This window comes from Augochlora pura, chromosome 2 (assembly GCF_028453695.1).
Source record: "Augochlora pura isolate Apur16 chromosome 2, APUR_v2.2.1, whole genome shotgun sequence".
Taxonomy (NCBI): Eukaryota; Metazoa; Arthropoda; class Insecta; order Hymenoptera; family Halictidae; genus Augochlora; species Augochlora pura.
Genome location: NC_135773.1, coordinates 22,168,387 through 22,192,704, shown reverse-complemented (window position 1 = coordinate 22,192,704; position 24,318 = coordinate 22,168,387). Strand labels below are relative to the sequence as shown.

Sequence of the window (24,318 nt, the reverse complement as noted above, 5' to 3'; positions counted from 1 at the left end):
TCGATCAAATTGTTTTTTGGTTGCAAATGGCAAAAATATTTGTCAGAAGTGGGATTCGAACCCACGCCCTCAAAGAGGACCAGAATGCCCAGAAACTCAGTAATCAGAAACTGAGAAGGTTACGAACCTTGAGTCTGGCGCCTTAGACCGCTCGGCCATCCTGACAATTGCGGTTGAATTCGTTAAACTCGATACAAAATATTGTGAATTGTTTCAGGATACAATACGGACTGGTATTCTAATTAAACATAACTTAACTGCAGGAATATTGATATCATTATATAAAAAATTAATCATGTTGAGTTTACTCGAGACAATTTTATATTATAGCTAAAAAAAGATAAAAGAAAGAATAAAATTGATAAATACAATTTTATTAACTTTGAGACAATCGTGTCAGTATTTGTTTATAATAACTTGAAAAAATTATGCAAAAGACAAATGTTTCCGCCCGGGATCGAACCGGGGACCTCGTGCGTGTGAAGCACACGTGATAACCACTACACTACGGAAACAAGTTTGGACAGCTGCTCCCATACATATATTATAAACTTTATAAAATAATGCATTTTACAATTATTTTCTCTAATGTTCAATCTATGTTATTATTGGAAAAAATTATGCGAATAGTATACGGTATTCCGCAATTCTCGTTACATTTTCTTTGAGTTTCACAGCTTTGTGGGGAAAAATTGTACACATTAATTTATTCAAATAATTTTTTATTTATTTACTTTAATATGCAAAAGTATACAGAATTGTTAATAGAATATAACAAAATTAAATTGCAACTCGCAACTTTAATTTCAGTTACTACATGATTAGGAGCAGCAATTCAATGATATAAAATAATAAATATAAAAAAATTACTAATAGGATTACTTTCTTCTTTTATCTCGGCCAGTAGTTTTTTGTATTATCAGTTTATTCCGTTCCTTAGTGACTTTGGTTGTTGGCCTCTGAATTGCATTGGCTGGTGGTGGTATCCTGACCGGGTATGGATAATTTTCATTTTCTTCTACGTGTCTAGCAAGTTCGGTATCTGTATCTAATGTTTCAGGACCAGAGCTACTTGTTTCTTCTCCAATGTGTCTATACATTGCAAGCAATTTCTGTTCGTATTTTCTTTGCATTAAAACAATCCTTCTTTCAGCTTCTAATTTCGTTTGTTTCAATGCATTAGTGATAGTTTGTATTTCCCATTTTTGTGTTTCTATATGATTTTCTAATTCGGCTACTTGGACTTCAAGATTCTTTGAACTTTCCTTTAAATCGATTACTTTTAAGAAATACTTATAAAATAATGTTTTCATTTCACCATCTGATAGTTTTGCCAGTCTTTCCATTAGCATTCTCTCTCCTTTCTCACGCTGTGCTTGATTTTCATCAAAACCTTTTCTTCCACAGATCATTTCATTTTTGTGTTCAATCATGGCATCTATAGCCTCAATAGTCTCGCCGCATTCTAATAATTTTCGTTCCTCTACAGTTGACAAGGCTTTTTCTTTTTGAAACTTTTCATCAAGATCGCATTTCTCATCAACTAAACAGTCTCTGGTACGTCTTAAGTTTTGAATCTCATTTCGTAGGGCTTCCTTTTCATCTATGTCCGCTGTTCTTTCCAGATCTATAGATTTTTCTTTTAAAACAATGTCAAGATGCGTAATTCTTGCACTGACATCCAATAAATTTTTCTTTTTATCTGGATAATTACCTTTAGACTTATCTTTGCCATCTTCGCTATCTGATTGTATTTCTTTAAGCTTAAAAGCAGTTAAATTATATTTTTCTTCTAATTCATGAATTTTCTTTTGATCTTCAGCAAGCTCTTCCTCTAACTGTTGTTTGCGTTCTACTTCTGTAATCAATTGCCTCTTTAAATTAATCATTTCTTCTGTAGAGGCATTCAGAGACTTCCAAATTTTTGTACTGTTTTTAAATGATTCCAGTGCAGTTTGATGTATCACTGCAATATCCCTTAACCGGTTCTTGTAATAAATTGTCCTATTTCTGTACAACTCAATTTTCTTTTTTAAGAGGGGCTTTTTGAAAAAGAAGTCATAATCAGGACTAGATTTCACTTCAGTTATCTTTGATTCTGTTTGAGAACATCGTTTCTCCAATTCAGACCGTTTATGTTGAAACTTTGCAGTGGCTTTAGCAAGCGTGCTCTCATTCTTTGCTAAATCCTCCATCATAAAAAGCCTAATTTTAGCAGTTGATTTAAGTTCTTTCATATGTTTCTGAGCCTCGTCTAAACTCAATTGAATTTTTTTCACCTGAGTTTGCTTGGCATCGTTATTGGACATCAAAATTTTTAGTTCCTTTATGGGTTCAGGTAACTTTTTCGTTTCAAGAACATCGATTAACAAATCTGTCGAACTATTCTTATCATTTGGTAGACTTTGTTCTACTATTGGTTCAGGAATACAATTATGTACAATGTCTGCAGTAGGATATTCTAATATTTTGTTAGTCAACATTTGGTTTTGATTGGATTTAAGGTTATCATTAAAAGCTAATATTTCATTACACATTTCAGATCCAGGAAGGATCGAGTTCCTTCTGGAATTTCTACGTCTAACTGGAGCAGGCTTTTCTATAGATTCAAACATGTCATGTATTCCTAATTTTGTGTCGTCTGTTTCTGTTTGAATAATATCATCTGTTTGTATTTTAAACTGTTCCATGTAGTCATTTAATTTCTCTTGAAAAACTGAATTTTTTAAGCGTGTGACATAGTCGTCTTCCTCCTCTTCTTCATCTTCAATGTCATCTCTGTCTTCTTGATCTTCTTCATCATCCCTTAATTCATCTTCGTCCGTTTCTTCATCTTCTTCTTCGACACCCTCTGCTTTATCATCAGACATTTTACTTCCCAAACATGCAGAACACGTTAAACAATTGCTTGTAGAGTTGTATTCTTCTACTTGAACAAGCTTATTAAAACTTGTATTTTTATCAACCTTGATCAGTTTTAATAGATTTTCATTCGGGGACTCTGTATCTGTGTCATAATAATTATTGCGAAAATTCTCTATTTCTCGTCGCGGTCGCATTCTAAAAACTTTGTGGTTACGTTCCAGAATATTTGTGTACTTCTTTAGCGTTTCATTACTTTTCTCACTCTTCCACAGATTCCTGGACTTATGCTCTTTCTCGCACATGCGTGCCTTCGGCTATATTCGCACTGTTTCGGTCATCCTCGATTCAGCCTCCGTCATACTTGCGTGTGTAAGTTTTTATAAATTTCACGTGTACGTGAATATTTTAAAAATTCTCTTTTCGTGTTTCAGTTGTTGTCTTTGCATCTTGTTTTAATGTTCTGACACAAAAGAATCAGTGCGTTATGAATTAACAAAAGAAAAACGTATACTTTTTGAATAAATGCCTCTCGAACCAAAAAGGTATACGTTAACAAGTAACAGCGAAATCTGCGTATATTACAGAAGACAGAAATTCTAATATTGTTTACTTTTTCGTTGTTCATATATTAATATTTCTTGTATTGAAACGATCTGCTGTCAGTCACTTCAAATACTCACATGTATCGTATGAAAGTTGGTAGTGCTGTGATCACCAACTAAGTACAAATTCAATTGGCATTTTTGAATAACTTGAAAAATATTTTTAATTGAACATTTTTGTGATCCATCTTTGGTTGTGCATTAAAATGGAGGTGGATGAAAAGGCACGATATGATGAAGTAGAAATGACTCAGTATAGTGTATTATCACTATGTCAATATTTAGATACTTGACTTTGTCATATCAGTTTTATAAAGTGTTAGTTTTGTGGCGACTATTTACGACGATCTTCAGCAGATCGATTGCTTCTCGAAAGGTACTTGATAAAGTACTTGTTCATATATACACCGCCAAAAACATTCTACCAATTATCCTTGTGTCTAAGGCAGAGTCTGCTAATATAACCTCACTGACGAGTCCTCTAGCGGTTCTAGGACGAAACGCTTCCTTTCCTTACCTTCCCGTATATCGTAAACAGTGTCTAATGCTTTGATCGCCGCAGTTTTGATTTAATTAAATAATATAAATAATTGAGGTTGTTCCAATACAGAAGATTTTACAATATTTTACATAAGATTACAATAATTTTACATAATTAATAATATAAAATATAAAATTTAATTATTCATTTAGTATATTTTAGAATTTATAAATGAAGATTATTTTACAACTTAAAGGCTTCTACCTTCACGCTGTTCATTGAAATTGAAGAATGTACATAACATTCATCTTTGATAAGATTCCTTCAGAACTGCAATTATCTAATTCGTTTTCAAATTTAGCGCCGTTTTTGCTACACTCCCTTCTGGAATAGTTCCAGTTACAGGATTGCGATTGGTCGTTCGCAAAGATTGCAACAGAGCAGAGTCTTGTCAGTTGCTTTACATACCTCTGACAACGCGATCGTTTTCAAAGTCTCTTGTGCTCGTCTTCGCATCTATTCTAAATACACGCAAATCGAATTCTGACGTGAAACTGTGATATAATTGCTGATGGCAGAATGAACTGTGTGAAATAATGCTTATGGGAAAGATATAGCTCAACAGTGTCCTGCAGTGTGAAACTATAACCTCTATTTTGCCCAGCACGCTCACATTTGGATATCCAACGTCGTAATCCACGTAAGTGTTTCAATGTATTCTGCATTGATATTATTACTTTCGACACCATGCTCTTAGACGAACATAAACGATATTCTGTTGCGGCAAATCAAGCACGATCATCATTGTGCAAAACCTGAAACGAGTTACGTTGACGCGTAAAATTTGTACGTCATATTTCTGTTTAACAGCCGCTACTTAATCGAAAGCAGAAATGTTCGTATTGCCCTTGCTATCTAGATTGCTTATATAATTGAATGCTCGTCTAATTTAGTGCTAGAAAAGATGTCGTGTCACGGAATTATAAACATTTTAGCAATTACGTGATTCGGGTATGCACAAATAAGCGTTTTATAAAATCGATTATTTGTACGTTGTCATGCCGTTCTTTCCCCTCCCATCTTCGCTGTTTCAGCAGTTCTGTTTTATATGTTTATTTGCAATGCTTCAATCAGCTTATAAAGGACACATTGACGATCGATAATTATGAATTCTTCCGGTAAGCCATGTGATTGCACGATAATGTTAGTGAGTGCCTCGCGCACTACTTATTCAATGTATTAGCGTATTTTTATTAGTTCGATAAACGTTTCGGTTTGTTAGTAATTTAGGTCTGATTGGAAAATTTATTTCTGAAAGGAGGGGAGGGGGATGATGACGCATACGAAGTGTGTTTAGCAAAACCGATGGGAACATTCCACAACTGGGTTTACTATCAAAGTACAGTGAAATCGTAAGCAGTATAAGTCCTTAGGCTCTTTCTGTAACTGGTTCAGTTATTCACAGTCCGTCGGAAACACCCGGGTCCGTAATTGTAAACAAAAAACTAGTCTATTTGTAAACAGATACAGTAGTTATCGGGTTTTCATGGATAAGATATATTCATCGTTTATTTTATTTCCACGATAAGTACGAGCAAACGGCGTACCGCAATTTTCAGTCGTCGTTTTATGTATGTAAGTTACATTTCATTACGTTGCACTTTCAGTTGTTCTTTTTCTTTGTAAGTCTTGACTAATCCGGGCTCTTTTGGCTATCACAAGTCCGGTTAATCAAGGTAGCACTGTACGTATACATTTCCAGTGGAGACGCACGCATACCTGAAATATAACTTCAAATTCGGGAGCACGGTCACTTCGTACTTGACCTTTTGCACTCGTAAAACGAGAATTCAAATTTTCCGGCTGTAGTTTTAAATATCAAGAACCTAATAGGTTATTTCTTAATTACTGTTGAGTCCCAAACTTTCCATTATTGGTAATTAAATGATTTGTCACGCCTTAAAAAAATGTGTAACTACATAATATTAATAGCAATCGCAGCATTATAGTGGTTTCAATGTAAAATTTCTGTAATATATACAAATCAATAATTCAGCGATGAAATGTAGGTATATTCTGATGCAACAGCTCTTTACCGATTAGAAGCGTTTAGCAACATTTTAACAGCTGAACGTTTGCTTTGCAAATGTAATGCGATTCGCAATCGTGGCATCGCGAGATGAATAAAGATCTGCTCGTGGAAAAAAATGGTGAACGAGATTAGTAGTTTAAAGGCGGAGACTTCCTGGATGCAAGTCCACGAAGGCTCACGCGATTCATACATATGTATACATATACGTGCATTATATGTTGCGTTACCTCGGTTACTCAACACATCCGCTCAACTTTCTATTCGGTCGCGAGCACTTTCGCGCTCGTCCGTTCCTCATAGGCGGCGAGAACAGTACGGCCTGTTCGAACGCGAACGTGTTCTTTCGCGGTCTTCTATACGACCCAATTACCCCGCGAATCAAGGCCAGACTGAAATAATGCGCGATAATGATCGAACCAACTACAGGGTGCAACGGGACCAAGCGGTCCGATCGTCAATAAACAACAATTACGTCCACCCTTGGTAACCCGCAATATAGGGTACCTGCGTCGTCTCGTCACAATGTTTGTAGAAAATAATCTCGTTTATCGGCGCTTGCTATCTGGCAGCAGTATCGCGGTACGGAACTCGTCGCGAGATAAAACTTTTAGGAGCCAACCAGACAACCGACCGATGCCAAAATCTTTAATATTTTCTTTTGTTCCTTTCGCGAAGAATATTGTTGTGTACGTTCCGATGATCGCGAGCAAACGAGGGCAACCAATTTAAAACCCAAAGAATTGATATTAAAACTGAAATTATTAAAACTTTTTCATTAAAAAAAAGAAAAACTCTTCAAGAAATATTTGACGATGTCTAAATGTATGAAAATATTTTTAGGCAAGATGGAGAAGAACATAGGGTTTGCGACTCGGAGTATTGAGCCATCAGCACCGCCGACAACAGTACTACCGCCAACGGCACCCCCTTCTTATGAAGAAGCTGTTGGAAATATGGTCAATCCTCCGTACCCAGTATCGCCGGCACCTGTTATGCCAGTACCATTTTGTACGTAGAACTCGTATCAACTATTTGATTACACCGTGCTCCAATTCGGTGCAATCAGCGTTTTGCGGCACGATGTTCATAATGACACGAGATCGTCTGCTGCGATCTTATCGTAGCAGAAACAGAGCAATAAGAAGCGGCAGGATAACTCTGTCGTATTTAAACACTCGAAATTGTTCTGGTAATAGTTGCTATAGTTGTTAATTTCTCTTAGAAACAATCTTTCTTCTGTAGCGTCGCACAAATCGAGAAAGCGAGACGTTCACATTCTTATTGCCGTCTTATGTTTCATAACATGGTAGGATTTGGAAATTAGAAACCCGTAATAAATAGAAGTCATCGATTCCTTTCAAATATAGCGCTTGCGCCTTTTAAAAGGATATATTGTATAGAACGTATTTGATATTCTTGAGTAATGATGTGATAGCTCTATTACCAGAAGTAATTTTCAGTTCGTAGTATTCAAATTACAATTGATTGGGTGGCTTAATAGGCATATGGATGGTAATTCTCGCTTTTATGCGTATTTCGTAGTCAGATGATTGAAACCAGCCCTACAATACCTCGCTTCCGCTAGTATGTGGTTTGGTGTTGGTTCATGAAACTAACCGATGGTAAACGATTTCAGATAACCAACAGACAAATCAACCGGCTCCATCATATCCGACAAATTATCCCCCCGGTGGCGAGCCGCCGAGTCAATCGCAGACGCAGTTCACTCCGAATCCAAATGTTGCATCATCGACGGAAGTTAGATTTATCCCTCAACCGGTGGTGACCTACGCGCTGGGCCCGAACCCCACGAAACTATCTTGTCCGAACTGCTACTCCAGCATCAAAACCACCACGATATCGGATCACCAGCCGACTGCGCACATTTGTTGCATCGTTCTCTGTTTAATTGGGTGAGTAACTTAATACTATTACCGTTTACGTACATCTATCACTAGCAACATGAATGTAACGATGTCGTTTTTTTAAAGGAATGCGTGGCACTGTTCAAATTTCAAGGAATCAATATTTTATCGTTGATTTTCAGTCTTATTTCTTGCAAGCATTTTAAGACACAAAGTTTACAACACCTCTCGGCGCATTACTAACACACTGTGCAGGATTGTCAGGTATTCCCTCAAGTGTCACTTGGCTCCATTCATTACGTCACGGATGAGTAGTTGAGCAGAGTAGGGATGTAGGGTAGCAGGGTTACCAGGATCCTTTCACGTTTGTGATTGGTCGCACACTCTGTTCAATTGCTCACCTGTGACGTCACGGATGGAGTCATGACATTGGAGGGAATCCCTGGCAACACTGATGCTGTGTGCATTAGGTTGAGCCTTGAAATTAAGTCTATTCGGACTCCCCCTCTTGACGATCCAAAATTCTAACGATGATTGAAAAAATAATCTGCAGAAATTTTTGGATCGATCGGGCAGCGGGAACGCGTGTCTTATCGAACTTGAAAATCTTTTACTTTATATAAATTTCGCATAAATTATATTTTCAGCCAGTGTCATAATTATGCATACCTATGTATCATATCTCTATCCATATTAATACGTCACAGGCTTCACAGAAGAAGAAGAACAAATACAAATAAAATCATGCATTATGCGGAATGCCGTGTGACTTCTCTCTCGCTTCATGGTTAAGTCATCACTATATCATAACAAAGTAGAGTCAACATTTTCCACCATTTAGCTACTTTGTTCCTTTGAGCTTTGATCTTTTAATCAGTTTCGTTTTCCTGTTTTTCTGCCCCCGTGACATTTCGAAACAACACGCTTCTATTAATTGCATCGCATCGCATCGCATGAATTTTGTTATCTTTGTGTCATCATTTCTTCATTTCTCTTCTTTAAATCCACGACTAATAAAATCACTTGTAGATCAACTGTATCGATAATCGCCAATACATAATATATATCTATTAACTTTGTTCGAACTTATACTGTACCTCGTTCTCGTTTGTTGTACACCATCTTTCAGACATCACTCTATCGAATGCAACTGCAGCCATTAATCTTAAATAGTATTAAGTTTCGTAAGGTGTCCGGATCATGTCGAACAAACGATTTCTTTGACCAATGATTTTTGAATTTCAGGTGTTGCCTTTGCTCGTGCCTGCCGTACTGCATGAGCAGTTTCATGAGTGTCCATCATTTTTGTCCGAATTGTAAAAGTTTTATCGGGACGTGGAAGGGTTGAATCTGAGTCAAGAACCATGTTCATTATTTGTATAATCAATTACGATTTTTTTACACAATGAAACACGATGTCGAAACGTTTCGAACAGTATCCTTGGAGAGTATTTTCTTTGTTAATCTCGCAGTTACGTCGACGATACGACGACCCCGCACATTTGATCGACGTTCAATCGTTGTTTTGCCATTCCTTATTATGAACAGACAGCTACAGTGTTCATCTCATTTAGTAGATTTAACATCTTGGCGACGGATCTGGAAACGAATATCGCACGATCGGTGCGCCGAAAGCGGTAATAAAAATGTCAAGCGTGTAATTGATATATATCGATTCGCGAAATCTAATTTGCGGCTTCCCCCTGGTCTCGAGGTGCTCTGCTCTCGGGCCGTCGAAACCGTCGCCGGGGTGTTAATCGTGTTCGTGCGACCGACAAAGTGTTCAAAGAGAACGGACAGTTTTGACACGATTGTCATAGTTTTTATCAGAAGTACTATTATATGACGCTTATTCCTTGCGAGACGACACGTATGTAAACCGGATACGAGTGATAGCTGGTGACGATTATGTGTTTATATTCGATATGAATTTGATGAATTTTTGACGAATGGGTGGGAGAGTGCGGGTGTGCGGGTTTACGCCTCGTGTACGTGTGTGTCTTACAGATAGAATTAGATGATTTTCAAAGCGTTCGGTCCGAGAACTGGTTCCTCCTAATTGCAATTTTGTCGCATTCCACTGCTTTTCGGAAAATATTTTTATCTAGGAAGATGTACGCGCGTGTTAGGTGTATCGAAAGCCCGAATTACCGTCCAAATCTCTGGGACGGTGTTCCGCTTAAAATGTGAACCAGAAAAAAAATATGATAAACAATGTTCTCCGTTTACGAATAGAACAGCGCGAAGAACGGTGATTTGCCGAATTAGAGAAACATTACCGATTAGATTAGCTTGCCATTTCGTATTCGTGCGAGATCGATTTGCCATTTCTGTGATCTTCTCAAGTCAATTGATTTTATTCGGATCGTAAATCATGGAGGGACTGTTTAATTCTCATCCCGTTTTTTTCCTAGTTTTTAGTTTAACGTTTAAGCGTCGTTCCTTTGCCTTTTCGTCGATGTATTTTCTCGTAGAAAGGCAGGCGAAAGAGAGTGCTATATATATATATAGAGAGAGAGAGAGGGCATACCAGAAGATATATATGCCCCACTTCCAGCATGCAGCTGATACCGCGCAAAGGTTTTGAGATTAGCGACTATCTAGGGTTTCCCATGCTTCCGAGATTTTCGTCGAACGACCCGTCGGCACGAAAGTAACCCAGGGGAAGAAACGTGAGTGATACTTGTACGGCACAGTTGCTGTGAATACGGACCTGTATTTAGGAGAGCGTCGTCCGAATTTTATCGATGCGAATCTAATAGGAACTTGATCGATGTGTTTGTACTTTCGGCTCGAATGACAACTATACAACTTATTCAAGCTATTTATATTAACGGAACGGAAGATGATATGGAACCGAGAACGAGTCGTTTTTTTGCTGCGTTTCAATGTTTACTAATATCAATGTATTCCACAGAATATGCATTTAATGTACAATATTTTTCATGTATGTGTTTGGAATAATAAAATATTCTGGAATAATAAAAAATATATTGGAATGATAAAACCCCGTGGAAATTCGCAAGAGGTTGGATGAACGAACTCGGACGCTCTGGACGTTTACGTTGTAACAGTTGTTTATTTTTATTTTTATAAGTGTACAAGATGTTGAACAGACTCGAGTATATATACATGCTTGTTTCGTAAATGAGAAACAATGGTTTATATTTTTATTAGGTTGTAAAAGTCTCGTACGTACGCTACGGAAACACGTTCTCGAGCGTCGCTCGAGAAGTTATTGGTAGATCGCGCCAGTTTATGCGAGTTTACGCTTCCGTAAAGAAAGAGAACATTTTTGATCCTCGCGAACGATCCCAATAAATTTGTAAATAAAACGGAACTGTGTTCTAAATTGAAACAGCTCGTACGTTTGGCGATTACTTCGGTGATCGCCGCGGCATTACCATAAACGCGTAAACTTGCGCGATCGTAGTTTATTAGACTCGAGCAAAAGACGAGTTGCGCTACACGCGGCTAGACTTTGATTCGTACAGTTATATTCCGTTCGGAATCAGTTTCTATGTAACTGATGGTTACAAAATCCCTACGAGTACCTATTTCATACTGTAACGACTCTATTAGCGGTACGGTAACAGATTTTTTTTACTGGTGGTTCAAGAGCACTTGTTCAACGTGCGCGCATGCTACAGTGATATTAGTACTCATTTAAATGGAGTATCTTTTATACACAACACGCTACCGCGAATTGTATGCGTAGTGAGAGACAGTGACGAAGAGACGGAGAGAAAGAAAGAGAGAGAGAGAGAGAGACAAGAAGGCTCTCGGGAGTTGCAGGAGCTATCCTTTCTGCAGAGACTAGCGTGAGATCTATGAAGAAAAATGAAGGGTAACGAGGGAAAGATATGAAGTCGACACGTGAAGTTTCGCGTTTTTCGAGTAGCCACGCGTCGTCAGTTCTACGCGAGTGTTTCCAGGAGATCGCCGCGGGGAAGGAATTGCTGTTGAGCGACGGAAGAGTACTCCATGTCGATCGGTTTGGTGTCGTCGTAGAGCGCCGGAGCTTCGCAGAGGATCGCGAACGTGCCGACGATGGAGCTTATCGTGAAGATCCAGAGGAATAGTCGGTCGAGAACCATCGCTACGAAACCCCAATCCTGATCTTCCTGTGTGGTAGCAACAAAAATTCGTCATTAAAAGTACCCGCTTAGATTTTAAGACACTTGACCCTAGAAAAATTAAACAAAAGCAACCACTTTATTATTGATATTTTTGGAAACGGTTCTTGAAAATCAATCTTGGAAAAATAAATGGAATTGAGTAATTCTAAATCCTGAATATTTTTTAATCGATACATTAACTTTTCTAGGGTCAATAGATGAAATAGATCTTATAATTCGATGCGAGGTCGCTCACCGCGTTGAATTCGTCTTGGCGTTGTATATGGTGCTGAATGAACATCACGTTGTGCAGAGCCTTCTCGAGCTCGAACGGATACTTCTTCTTCGGTGTTACGTCGCTCAGTGATTCGTCTAACCCGGACATCACTGTGGGAAGTCCGTTGTAGCCACCTAAGCCTCCCAGGAATCTGTTATGCGCACTCGTCGTGTGCAGACCGTTGCATCCTAAATTAGAAATAAATCGAAGAGTGGATGTAGATAATGATAAAAGTGAGAAAATGTTGAGACACGAAATGTCGTGCTCAGAAGACACGTTCTATGAACTCAAAAGGCAAACTAGTTTAGGGTATCGACGATAGTACATAGTTTTCACTTTGGTCATCTTCGATATCTGCTCTATAATTAGATTTCGATCGGATAAAAACAGGATTGGCGGACAATAAGATTATTGATTCAATTCGAGTTATTTCGTGACGATTTGACGATAGAAACTAGTTCTGTAATTAGAGCGAAGCTACTATACTGTATACGAAGTCAGCTGGCGACGCGATGCAGGGGAAGAATTTTCCTGCGTTTGCCTTATCCCCAATAAAAAAGATTGTGTATTCGATAAGCAATTAGATCATTCGTGTATCCAAATCCTTAGCTGAATAAAGTCGATAGAGCTCTTACCGCCGATTCGTTGATGACGCGCCGAGTCCGGAGAAGAGACTATCGACGACGACTGCATGGCAGCCGCGACAGCGGCGGTGAACTTGTCCTTGGTACCCGATCTTCCTCTGCCGTGTATCTTGTGCGCGGCTAAATCGTTCAATAGATCGTCCGGCACCCTCATTAAGAGCAACTTCGGTAATCTTCGTATGAAAATTTTCCTGACCCACGGCGCCATTTTGTGGGTGCTAGGCTTGCGGTAATGGACGTTCAGTATGATGATCGTGATCACTACCGAGAGACCGACTAGTATCATAGTGAACAGCAAGTATTTGCCTAGCAATGGCAGAGCCAGCGACGTAGACGGTATGATCTCCGATATTAGAAGGAAGAACATGGTCTGAGACAGCAGGATGTTGATGCAGAGCGCGATCTTCTCGCCCGAGTCAGCCGGCAGGTAGAAGGCTAGCACCGACAGGTAAGAGATGCTCACGCAGGGCACGATCAGGTTCACGGTATAAAACAACGTTTTCCGGCGCAAAGTGATGTTGAAGAAGATGTCGGGGTAGGGCTCCAGGCAGCAGGGGTAGTACTTCTCGTGTCGTTCCGCTGGGACCCCCAGTATGTCCCACTCGACGCTGGGATAGTACTCCCGGAGATCGATGCCAACCTCGACTTTGTTTCCCCTGTTCTGATTGATATGCTTCAGATCGATCTAAGAGAGACGAAAATTTTCCTGGTGAGTTTTACAGAATTTTTAGAGAACTTTAGAATAAACTTTAGAATAAACTTTGGAACATTTAGATTGCAGGAGTCTGCTGCTCGTGTACCTGAAATCCATCGTAAGTCCAGGATCCGAATTTCATGAAACAGGTTTGTTGGTCGAACGGGAAGTACCTGACGTCGATCTCGCACGACGATTTGAAGATCGCCGGCGGTGTCCATAGCACTTTGCCCGTGTAATGTAGAATCGCTTTTGTCATCGTCGTCACTCCGTACTCCCCGTCGGCGCTGAAAATTTATTATTTCAACGAAGTTGATGCAAATAGATCGACGAAGAACTTGATAAATTGAAGAACCGCGCGTGAAAGCTACTCCGTGGTTTCGATCATTACAGAACAAGATATTTGAATTTTATTTTCATAATTTTGCAAGCCCAGACGTTGAATTTCGATTGCTCACTTATTGTAAAGGACAATGTCGGGAAGCCATATATGCTCGCTGGGCACGTAGAGTTCAGTGACACCACCGTATTCCGCCGGATCCCATTGGAACTTGTGATCTTGCCATTCCTGCCAACAAATTCGTCGTTAAGCCCGCCGTCTAGTCGACATTGCCATCTAGCAACAAGCTCGTTCACTTACGTGCTCCAGCCAAACGTTCGTCGTGAGGATCTGATCCTTCAAATTCTGAAACCGTCGAACTCGGATTTCGTTAGATTTTCGGCGAGGGATCGCTGGATAAATGACATAAGGATGAAACGTGTGAATTACGTACGAGATCTATGAGCTGCGACAAACGTAGCCCGAGTTTGACGACGACGGTGTCCGTGTTGTTCGGTACAGGTCGAATCAGCCGATTGTAATTGGACAGCAGGTCGTCGTAGAGTCTCTTGGCGTCGGGATTGCCGTGGCACAGCCTCGCCGAAAGGATCAGGATAATCGTTTGCAATAACATCTCCGGCGCCGTCTAGGTCTTCGGTAGCTCAATTAGGTTCCTGCACACGGAGAGGTACAGCAGGCACGCACGAATGTAACACGTTCGGCGGATCGAGAGCGTCGGTCGGCGTGCGGGGAAAAGTGTATCGTGCCCGGCGTTTCGCGTGACACCGACGAGTTAATCAAGCTCTGCGAGCCGTCGCTGCTCGCGGAATTACGAACCTGTTGCGTTCACTGCTGAACGTATTAATTTTAAATCGAAACGGGCTGCGCTCGTTAAATTTTCCCTCCACCCTACCCACGCCGAAATATCATTCTGTTATCGCGTGTATAATTAAGCCCCCCCTCCCCCTCCCCCGTTCGCGGTGTAGCGCTCGTCTAACGCGATTCGCTCGGAATAAATAACTAAACGTCGCGTCTTCGGGTTCTCTACACTTTCCCCTACAGTTTCCTCGAGATCGTATACGGAGCACCCCCAAGACCGATTTCTTCACACTTACGCGCGAACGCACCGGCTTCGAACGCAACACTCCGTGCTATTCCATGCTCGACGGTAGATCCGTGTCGTCAATCTTGTCAACAGTCCGCCGAAGCGTTTCATGCAACTTTACCTGCAAAATCGCAATCGTTAATTACTTCTCGGCGGATGAGGGGGAGAGGTTTTTTTTTTTTGTTCGTACGAATCCGCTCGATCGATTCCGACGGGATCGACGGTCTTCCGTCTAGCGTTCTACTTTACAACGCTCCGACGTGCTACGTACTTGCGTCTCGATTCCGTCCAGGCTCCCCGAAGCACGCTTCCCAACGAATCTGATCCGGTCCGCTCTCAAGAGTATCATATTCTGACGCGGCCTCTTTGAATACTCATCCTCGCGATGCCGCGGACCGATCGCGAACGCAACGAAGAATCGATGACGCGTTGCCGCGCATTACTGACGCGCTCCGGTCCCGTTACGGTCGCGGGACGCCGGAAAAACCGAGAACAGAAATGACATTGTGTACAGCCAATGGACCACTGGATGATGTTACGTGTATCTCAGATTTTCCGGGGATCAATATACCATTGCGCATGCACTGAGCTGGCCGTGCGGGGCTGCGCACTGACGGCGGCCCATCATGGCGCAAGCTCTGTTCGTTGCACTCGCCGATAGAAAAAGACGGTTTCTGCACGGACTCTCCGCCTCCTCGACGCGTCGCGACGGGCTCCTACGCCCTTCCGAACCGGGCACTCTCTTTCGACCCGGACCTCGTTCAAACATTTCCACCCTCGCCGACGAGCGTGCCCAACCCGGCGGCCACTGTATCTCGGGTCATCCGGCAAATCATCCCGATGAAACACGCCAATCTAATCGATCTTGCCAGCCGATCAATTAGCTCGATACTCGAACCGATTGAACCCTCGATACATTCTCTACTGTGATATTCTAGATGTTGACATTCGACAAGGTTGTTCCCTTCGCAGACAATCGTCAAACTTGTTTCGACCTCCAGAGATTAACTCTTGATACTATTTTATTGAAGAGTTAAATTTGAATCTATTAAGCACTAAAAGTGATCAAGTATAGCATCCTTGAACTCAAGATATTTATTAAATTATTTCCTGCAGAAATGTCTTTGTAATTCGATATATTTTACGAGAAGAAACGTGAAATAGCACAGTACGTTTATCGTTAAATACGTCGAATTTCTCGGATACCATAGAAAATGTTTGATCTCTCAAATTAGAATCTACGATTCAAGACCTAAATCCTCATTGCTGCGATATCGCATCGTTCTCTGGATACGTCGTACGCGCCATGAATATCACAACGCAGGAAACGTTAAAACGACGATAGAGGAACTTTTTACGGGAATTTATTCTGCTCTCCGGACCGACGGATCGATGCAATTTATAAATTGTAGCAGCGTTCAACGGAACTGCGCGAGAGAACTCAAGTTTCCAAAAGTAATACAACAAAATGGCCGTGGCTATCGTGGCTCCGTGCCAATTTTATCTTTTGGAGATCAAAATGAAATGCGACGATGGCCACGCGCAGGCCGGCCCATCGAAAGTCGAGCTTCGAAATAATTTTACGCCGGTCTACTCCTCTCGCAGCGGCGGCGCACGGTTGATAAACGGGATTATTTTTCTGGGTTTCGCTGTTGCGAAGCACTACCGTGTCTCCCGGCAGCGAGCAACTTTCGTGCGTCGCGAGACTAGGGGTAACTGCCTTCCCTCTGTCCATAGAAGTTCACGTGCCGCGTGCACGGCTAATGCGTTTTATATGTAGCCTCTTGTTAATAGACTGGCGGATGTTTACACGGAATCGTCGTTTTCAAAGGCGAATTTAGAGAAAATGGAAATCTAGTGAAATCCGGCCCCCCCGCGCGGTATCTACCAAGTGATCGTGACATAAAACGGCATCATCGAATTCTAAATTTTCTATTTTATAATCGTGTGAAAAGCTTTGCTCGTTGCAGTTGTTATTTTCACCCGAATCTCGCGCAACGAAATTGCGTTAGGAATTGCGAGCAACGGGAAAGTAGAAACGCATCGATTCATTAAAAGCGCAGCGTTGTAGTATATTTCTAAAAGCACTCTATTCTTTATTTCCGGCGTAGTCCATTTGTTATTCCTATTACGTGCCCGTTTCAAGCTATCCAAGCACGTTTGTTACCGGATTCAAGCATTTATTTAAGATCGTTCATTGTTAATAAACTGCGGACATTCGCGCGCAATAAATGTGCAAAGACTACGACGTATGACATTGACGTATAACCCGAAGGGGATGCAAATATGCGCGAAACGTATGCATGAATAATGCTCGATATTAAATATTAAATAGCACGCTTTATAACTAATTTCGATTTATAAGCGTTGAATGTACAAACAAACGGTGAATACTTTCTCTAAATTTACTCTTGTTAGTTGACTATACTTTAACGTATTCACAAGTGTACAGTTTTCTGAATTCCTATGGAAATCGAGGTTAATTTCCTGAATTCGAAACATAAATTGCCACATTCAGTATTCGACGAATATTTAATTAAAGATATTAGACTTTAGAGATATGTTTCAATGCGCTCTATAGTTAGTTTAAATACAATGTTTTAGTTGAATGTTTTTCAAATTAAAAAGACCAATGGAATTCGAGGTATGAAACAAAATTCAACGTGGCTAGGATTTTTGCGTAGAGGTTAGGTCGCTTATCTTTATATATTATAAACGCGGTTCTCTTGAACACATTTTCCAAGCCTTCTTCGACAATTATTAATGATTGTCGCACACTCATTACGTTCCACGCATTTTGCAAAGCCAATTTTAACTCATCCGTCGACTCGAATGATGGATGGGAGGTTCTTCTACCTTCACTAATAATATTTTTAATTCCTTTTCTTGTCCGTCCTTTTTACCATCTTATTTTCCATACCGTAACAGCGTCCGCGTTCTTTATTTCTCCATCGTGTAGGTAACTCATCGTTTTTCATTTTTAAGCTGAAAGAAGAAAACGTACATAAACGGAATTAATATCTATAAAGGAACGTAAAGAAGCCGAAAATCAAAATGGACGAGCACACTGAACATTAAAAGAGAAAAAGGGCGCGTTTTCAACCCCTTGCACTACAATAACGAGTCAGACTCGCGGTGAAGATTTTACGCAAGCTCATTTTTATTAATTTCTTCTAGATCGGGGTGAAAATAAATTCTTCTTTTATCAAAGTATAGAAACGAAGGTAAATAAAGGCAGAAAACAAAAATTGTCAGGTTATGTCAGGAAAAATTATTAAGCGCTGATCGTTACATAATGAAAGGAGCGGCAGTGCGAAGGGTTTAATAAAGAAACAGAATTTCCTTCGCACCCTCGCAGAACAGAAAATCACCGGCGACTGTGTTTTTCGCAAAAAAATTCCGTTGACCGTACAGGTAGTCGTTTCCAGGTGGGACATTATCGCGTGGATGGGAACACCCTCAACCTATATAAGGCGTGTTTGATAACGGGGGACGGAAAGGGATCGTTATAGGTCTGAGCCCGGTACATTAGGCCACTTTATCCTTACATGCCGGTCGTTTTCTTGCGCTTATATCTCTCGGTAGGTTTATCCAGGCGCGCCAGCGGATCGCGATGATAAACGTGACTGTTTTTCCGGGGTTCTTCGTCTCGGAACGCCCGCGGGAGGATGGTTGCAGTGGCACTTCCCAGCGCGGAATAGTAGCTTCCCTCTACAGAAAGGGTGTGCGTCCGCGTGTGTATGTACGATCGCGGCCCGCGCGATCCCCATCGTATAAGCTCTCCGACCGACACACACGCGAATCCCCCCCTCCCGTCTCCCGTGTACAGGCTGCATCTGGCTGTGTGTGCTCGAGGAATATGTTCTCTGCACCGAGAGAGGTGCATTGAAATGCGTCGCGGGTCCTCTTCTTTGCGCCCCCGACGTTCTCGCTCTTTTCTTTCCCCCGTTACCCAACCTACGCCGTCGCCTTCTCCGAGTGTTAATGTCTGGTTCGACAAACCGCTGCCGAATTTACGATTTTGCGAATTGCGTCGATTAATGGACTGGTCGTCGATTTTTATGCGTCGTCGATGTTCGTAGACTCGATTGAAATTTCGAGTTAATTCGCTGTCTCGCGAACAGGGGTGGGGGAAATAGTTACGATGTCGGTTTCAGTATTGCCAGCGGTATCGGAGAAATGAAAAAGTCTCGTTACTGTTACGAGGTGCATCGGTTTCGATTTCTATCGGTTTCTTGTAACTCGACTGCGGGCTTTATGCGTTTATGACGAAAATGTGGAGACCGGGCGCAAATTATTATAGATAAAGAATTGGTATTAACTATAGTATAGTTCCTGTATCTTGCAATTAACGAAGACAATCTTTGCATAAAAATTCGCAGTTTATTAAAATGGGCAGGCTTCGATCTTCAAATTTATGTCGATTCATTTGTTGAATAAATTTTCTAATAATGGTGGAGACATTTAAACTATCATTTTCGAGTAAATCGATCGATGAATGGCAAATTGGGAGATTAAAATTTTACAGTCTAGAAATATTACAGTATGGCTATTCTTTACAAAATTGTAACAAATCCAGTGTTGACGATTTGTCAAAAATTTGAAATTCAGTGTACGAGTACCTTTTACATTAACTATATAGCAGTCTGAAATGGTTATTTTCTTCAACACGTACTTGTATGTCTTCCTCTCAATGCACAAGTATTTTCAATTACATTTGCCATTCTAATATTGTGAAACAATTTTTAAAGTTCTGTTAATTAAAAGACAATTGACGTCATCGATTCCCTCGTGGTAAAAGCTAGTGAAACATAGTTTCGCATTTAATCAACTTTATACGGTTTGAATGACAAACGAGGGCGTAGCCATTAATGCGTGTTGCAAGAATGATTAAACTTTTAGCATTAGATTATGAAACACGTAATTACGAGTGTTCAATGTTTGAAGCCAGAGTACGATGTTTATAGCGTTTGGAGCCAGAGCATAGACATTATTATTTCATTACCTAATTTCTGACAATTTAGATCTCCGCGTGTTTCATTAATGCTAGGTTTATGGTGCACGAAAAACAGCCATTTTAAAATGCCTCGCTAAAGATAAAGAAACGTATTTGTTTAAATTTGTAGTGGATGTCATCGTAATGTATGGTAAAAGAAACTAGTTTATTTAATCAATTTTCCATAAATGTATGGTTAGTTATAAATTATTTATTCCTTTAGATATCTTTCATTTTTAACGTTTTAAAAAGATAAAAACGAAGCTATGAATGCCTAGAATTTTGTGTCATACGATAATTGGACATGTGATAAAAATTAGGTTACTAGAAAACCATATTTGAACTTTCTCTTTTTCGTTATTATTACGTATTCGAACAAATCGCGTCGCTCACATATTTCAGAATATTCACGCCTGGCGAAGGTGCGAAACGAATAGAAATTTTCGTCGTAGGTGCAAAGCCAAGATTCAGCCGAGGCGCAAAGTCATTCTTCTAGACTGGAAACTTCGTCGCGCGGACGTGCTGCGGCACTCTTGAATTTATGACACCGTTTCGACCTTATCCGATCAATAACGTCTCCTCCGTCGGACAATTAATGCATCGAGAGTTCTCACATGCGATTAACTGCTTCGGAAGTCTCGTCCGGCAAGTTCGGAATCCCGTTTGAAATTTCTGCAAGAGGAGCGAGATAGGATATCGGTTTATCAAAGGTGAATCAGCGTGGTGACCCTCTCGTCGCGCGGACACTGATAAAGGGGGAGGCGATGAACGATCGGAGGAAAGAGGGGATTAAGACGTTTCGGGGATAGTCCGGAGTCTAGAGCAACTTTGGAAACGGGTCGGTCGTGAACTTGTTGGTTTTCCTAGCGTTAATTAATACGGTCTCGCGTATTGAGCAGTCAACGATCTCGAAATTCGTCGGTCGATCTCTCGCTCAGAGGAGAGAGAGAGAGAGAGAGAGAAAGAGAGAGAGAGAGAGGGAGAGAGAGAGAGAGAGAGAGAGCTGCACGGGGAGAACTCTCACGACCTGATAAGCCGAAATCCCATTATAGTTGCTGGATCGCCTGTCGTTCTGCGAACAGTTAACTCTCGCTAGCTGTCTCTTCTCTGGACCCGTCTCTCTTTCTCTGTCTTTTTCGTTGCTGCATCTTCTTGTCTCTCTCTCTCTCTCTCTCTCTCTCTTGACCTCTCGTCCTTTCTCTATCTTTCTCTCTCGCTCAATCTCCCCGCCCTCTAAAACCGGGGATAACGGTCAAGGTGTATGTGTGTGTGTGTGTGTCGGAGTTCAAACGAGTGTTTGCGCGCGCTCTGTAAATTATGGTGACCCCTTTCGGTGACACCCGGTGTACACATGCAGCGAAACGCTGTGCTCGGAAGGTGCACCGTCGTCACACCTCATGCACGGCTGATCATTCTACATCCAGTAGACCGCGTTAGCGTTGCGATAACACTTTTAATTCGCGGCTCTCTACCCACCGCGCCCCACCCTACGCGAAACTTAGTTTGAACCAGTTGTGCCGCTGACTCCGCCGCCCGGGATCCGTTTGGTCGCGATACTCAAGAAACGACGATTGCCCTTGTAATTTCCACCCGCGTTGCCGTTACAAGGCCGTCTTCCAGGCATCGTCGGAATTCGCGACGGTTCTTCGTCGGTGACGAGCCGACGCTTTTGGTATTTCCATCCCGGGCTGTTCCCGATGAAACGGAGTAGAAGAGAACTTCCGCCGGCGAACAATATCCTTCGCGAAAATCCCGATACGTCGCGGAAATTCGTGGTTTCGTCGGAACGGAATTTTTTAATATTTTTTGGTAATATCGAAGCGCATCGATCTTAGATTATTATAGAACTATGGAGCAACAGTTCCAGCGTATGCTAGTTCGAATTTTCTTTCTTTTCTTCATTTTTATTATTTTCTGCGTGTTTTTCTTGATCTTTAATTTTGATAAATTCCTAGTTTCAACTTTAAAAAATTACAATATACCATATCTATCACTGGTTAGATCATACTAACATCTAAATGAATATGAGTAGCAACCCTTGCATCAAAGTTTATCTCTCCTGTCTCGTGCTGTTTTACAAATGTCTGAAACGGGATTTCCTATACATGTCCGACGTGCGTCAGACGCATTTATACTGACGGAAAACGAAGCTTTTGTTTCCCTATAAGCGATCGACTGTTTGAACAGTGACAATTTGAACGTTCACGAATAGAAAAGGCTAGAAAAATGCTTGCCAATAAGAGGTTGGATTTTTGTTGAAATTTTGATTGCTAATTAGAGCTATGATTTTTGTTGAAATTCTGGTTGCCAATAAGAGCCAAGATTATTGTTGAAATTCTTAAAACAATTTCTTCAACATCATCTCCTTTTAACAGCAGCGAAAATGCAAGTCAATTTTCGATCCACTTCAAAGAGTTATGTCACCTTCATTACGTACACTGTTTTATCTGACAGACTATAATATACTAAATAATAGACGCGCCTGACGCGTATGTCCACCCATTTGCATCAGACGTTTAACGAAAACCAATCTTAAAGTTTTCCAAAATTGATAAAGCAACAACTGCTTAACGGTCGTCGTAAACGCGAAATCGATGCAACTGACTTCCAATCAGCACTGACATTGTAACTCGCGACGGACTTATCCAGCTTCCCGCGAAGTTTCAACCGTCCCTGTTTCTCAACGTCTTAACTTCTCGCATGCAGAGCGTGCTTCCTCTTTGTTTCGCTTCTATCGGTGAAGAAAAGCCGACGGAACTTGCGGAGAGAGCGCATCTAAATTTGGACGGTTGTTGCGCGGGAGCCCCCCTGATAAAATTTACGTTCGCAGAAGTTGCTGTTTCTCTCGGAAACTGTCTAATAAAGACAAATATCGAGGATTTTGTGCTCATAGAATGCAGAGCTTTCTCTCCGCGGCACGGGGTGCGGCAGCCATCCAAGCGTGACGGTGTCGTTGCTGTCGCAATATGGGGAAGAGTTTAAAACTGCTTTAAACCTCGCATTCCAGTGTCCAAATGGCGGTCGTCGCGTTGTCGAAGCGAACCCATCGTTGGCTCTCTCGCTAAAAGATTTTCGCCACGGCGACCAAACATTTCGAGGTTTACCGGTCGTACGTGTTGCATTCTTCGTGTCGGTCTCTTCTTTTATCGGAATCGTCGTGGCTGATGCCGCGCGATGGATCTCCGCGTAATTGGATCCCGGAATAAGGGTAGCGCAGACGATGATAGTTTCGACAGGCTCTCGTTCATTGAAAAGCGTTGTCCCTTCCCACATTTTCCATGGTCCCCGCCCCGTGGATCGATCCATGCACACGATCCACGAACAAGAAAAATGACTCGGTCGTGAACCGGGCTTTCCCGCAGCGAGCTACGCTCCCCTTCTTCTCCACCCCCTCCCCCCTTTCTCTCTCTCTTTCTCTCTCTTTACGCATACCGAAAGTTAACCTGCTTCGCACAGCCGAAGGCATCTTCTCCTCTCTATTTGCACCCCGGCTCCCGTGGGAGTTGGTCTCGGGCTGTCTGTCACGCCGACAACATTCGCGTGAGTTCTGATCTTTCGGTAACGTTAAAGCAAGATGGTCGGTCCCACGGGGCCGCCGGGACGATGGGCGAAAAGACAAAGCGACGGACGCGGTGGGGGGAGTAAAAAGAGAGAATTTCGGAGCTCCGAGGGAACATCATCATTGCGGAAGGACCGGGAGAGAAGTCCCGTCACCGCCATCGGAAATAGTGTTAAGCAACTTGTGAATACGAGACAGAGGGACGCGCGCGCGCGGCGGACACCCTCGTCGTCGTCGTCGTCGTCTCGCAACTCGCAACTCGGTGCGCTGGGAAACGCAATTACCGTTCATAAGTATTTGAATACTCGGGGAAAGACGCCGGTGATGGAAATCTCCATTTTCGTGGACAAATTTCGTTGAATGCGTCAGTAGCTGTTATTACGTGAATTGTTTATGCCGTGAGAGTGTACCGTCCACGTTCCCTAACTAATGGTGTTCTCCGCTGGACTAAAGAGGACTTTTATTTTTAGACAAACATCGAATTGAAAATATTAAATCAAAAAAACGCGCGGAGGCGTTGTCGAGCACCGTGTTCCACGATATTGGAAAATATTAAACTTTGAAAGCGTTTTCCTGGAAACTGTGTTTTCCGAATTGGTTGCCACGCGTGCCCTCGCAGCGCGTGCTGCTACAGCCCGCGCCATAACGAAGTCGAAATAATCATTTTCTCGATTTTTATAACCGATGTTTCAATATTGAAA

General features: G+C 41.5%; 3 protein-coding genes and 2 non-coding genes across 5 annotated transcripts; 1 reads left to right on the top strand and 4 right to left on the bottom strand.

The window, feature by feature from the left end:
• Nucleotides 1-40: 40 nt before the first annotated feature.
• Trnal-caa (transfer RNA leucine (anticodon CAA)) lies at nt 41-165 on the bottom strand. Its single transcript has 2 exons — nt 128-165; nt 41-85 (listed from the first exon to the last, which is right to left on the bottom strand). It is a non-coding gene; the product is annotated as a tRNA-Leu (tRNA).
• A 277-nt stretch (nt 166-442) lies between these two features.
• On the bottom strand, nt 443-515 carry Trnav-cac (transfer RNA valine (anticodon CAC)). Its single transcript has one exon. It is a non-coding gene; the product is annotated as a tRNA-Val (tRNA).
• Nucleotides 516-705: 190 nt separating this feature from the next.
• Cos (kinesin-like protein costa) lies at nt 706-3,408 on the bottom strand. Its single transcript, XM_078196194.1, has one exon. It carries the CDS (start codon nt 3,165-3,167, stop codon nt 879-881), a length of 2,289 nt encoding a protein of 762 aa, XP_078052320.1. The 5' UTR covers nt 3,168-3,408; the 3' UTR covers nt 706-878.
• Nucleotides 3,409-4,372: 964 nt separating this feature from the next.
• On the top strand, nt 4,373-12,876 carry LOC144478497 (lipopolysaccharide-induced tumor necrosis factor-alpha factor homolog). Its single transcript, XM_078196443.1, has 4 exons — nt 4,373-4,648; nt 6,881-7,048; nt 7,677-7,953; nt 9,151-12,876. Exons 2-4 carry the CDS (start codon nt 6,886-6,888, stop codon nt 9,251-9,253), a joined length of 543 nt encoding a protein of 180 aa, XP_078052569.1. The 5' UTR covers nt 4,373-4,648; nt 6,881-6,885; the 3' UTR covers nt 9,254-12,876.
• Nucleotides 11,823-15,514, bottom strand: Nachralpha2 (nicotinic acetylcholine receptor alpha2). The gene is made up of 9 exons (XM_078196442.1): nt 15,334-15,514; nt 15,073-15,183; nt 14,412-14,631; nt 14,279-14,323; nt 14,097-14,206; nt 13,745-13,925; nt 12,936-13,629; nt 12,280-12,488; nt 11,823-12,029 (listed from the first exon to the last, which is right to left on the bottom strand). Exons 3-9 carry the CDS (start codon nt 14,589-14,591, stop codon nt 11,823-11,825), a joined length of 1,626 nt encoding a protein of 541 aa, XP_078052568.1. The 5' UTR covers nt 14,592-14,631; nt 15,073-15,183; nt 15,334-15,514.
• Between the last annotated feature and the right edge of the window lie 8,804 nt (nt 15,515-24,318).

Coding starts and splice junctions, on each gene's coding strand:
- Cos (XM_078196194.1), bottom strand. CDS start 3,167: ATGTGCGAGAAAGAGCATAAGTCCAGGAATCTGTGGAAGAGTGAGAAA.
- LOC144478497 (XM_078196443.1), top strand. CDS start 6,886: ATGGAGAAGAACATAGGGTTTGCGACTCGGAGTATTGAGCCATCAGCA. Junction 7,049..7,676: donor TGTTATGCCAGTACCATTTT/GTACGTAGAACT, acceptor AAACGATTTCAG/ATAACCAACAGACAAATCAA. Junction 7,954..9,150: donor ATCGTTCTCTGTTTAATTGG/GTGAGTAACTTA, acceptor TTTGAATTTCAG/GTGTTGCCTTTGCTCGTGCC.
- Nachralpha2 (XM_078196442.1), bottom strand. CDS start 14,591: ATGTTATTGCAAACGATTATCCTGATCCTTTCGGCGAGGCTGTGCCAC. Junction 14,207..14,278: donor CGAACGTTTGGCTGGAGCAC/GTAAGTGAACGA, acceptor ATTTGTTGGCAG/GAATGGCAAGATCACAAGTT. Junction 12,030..12,279: donor GCCAAGACGAATTCAACGCG/GTGAGCGACCTC, acceptor GCTACCACACAG/GAAGATCAGGATTGGGGTTT.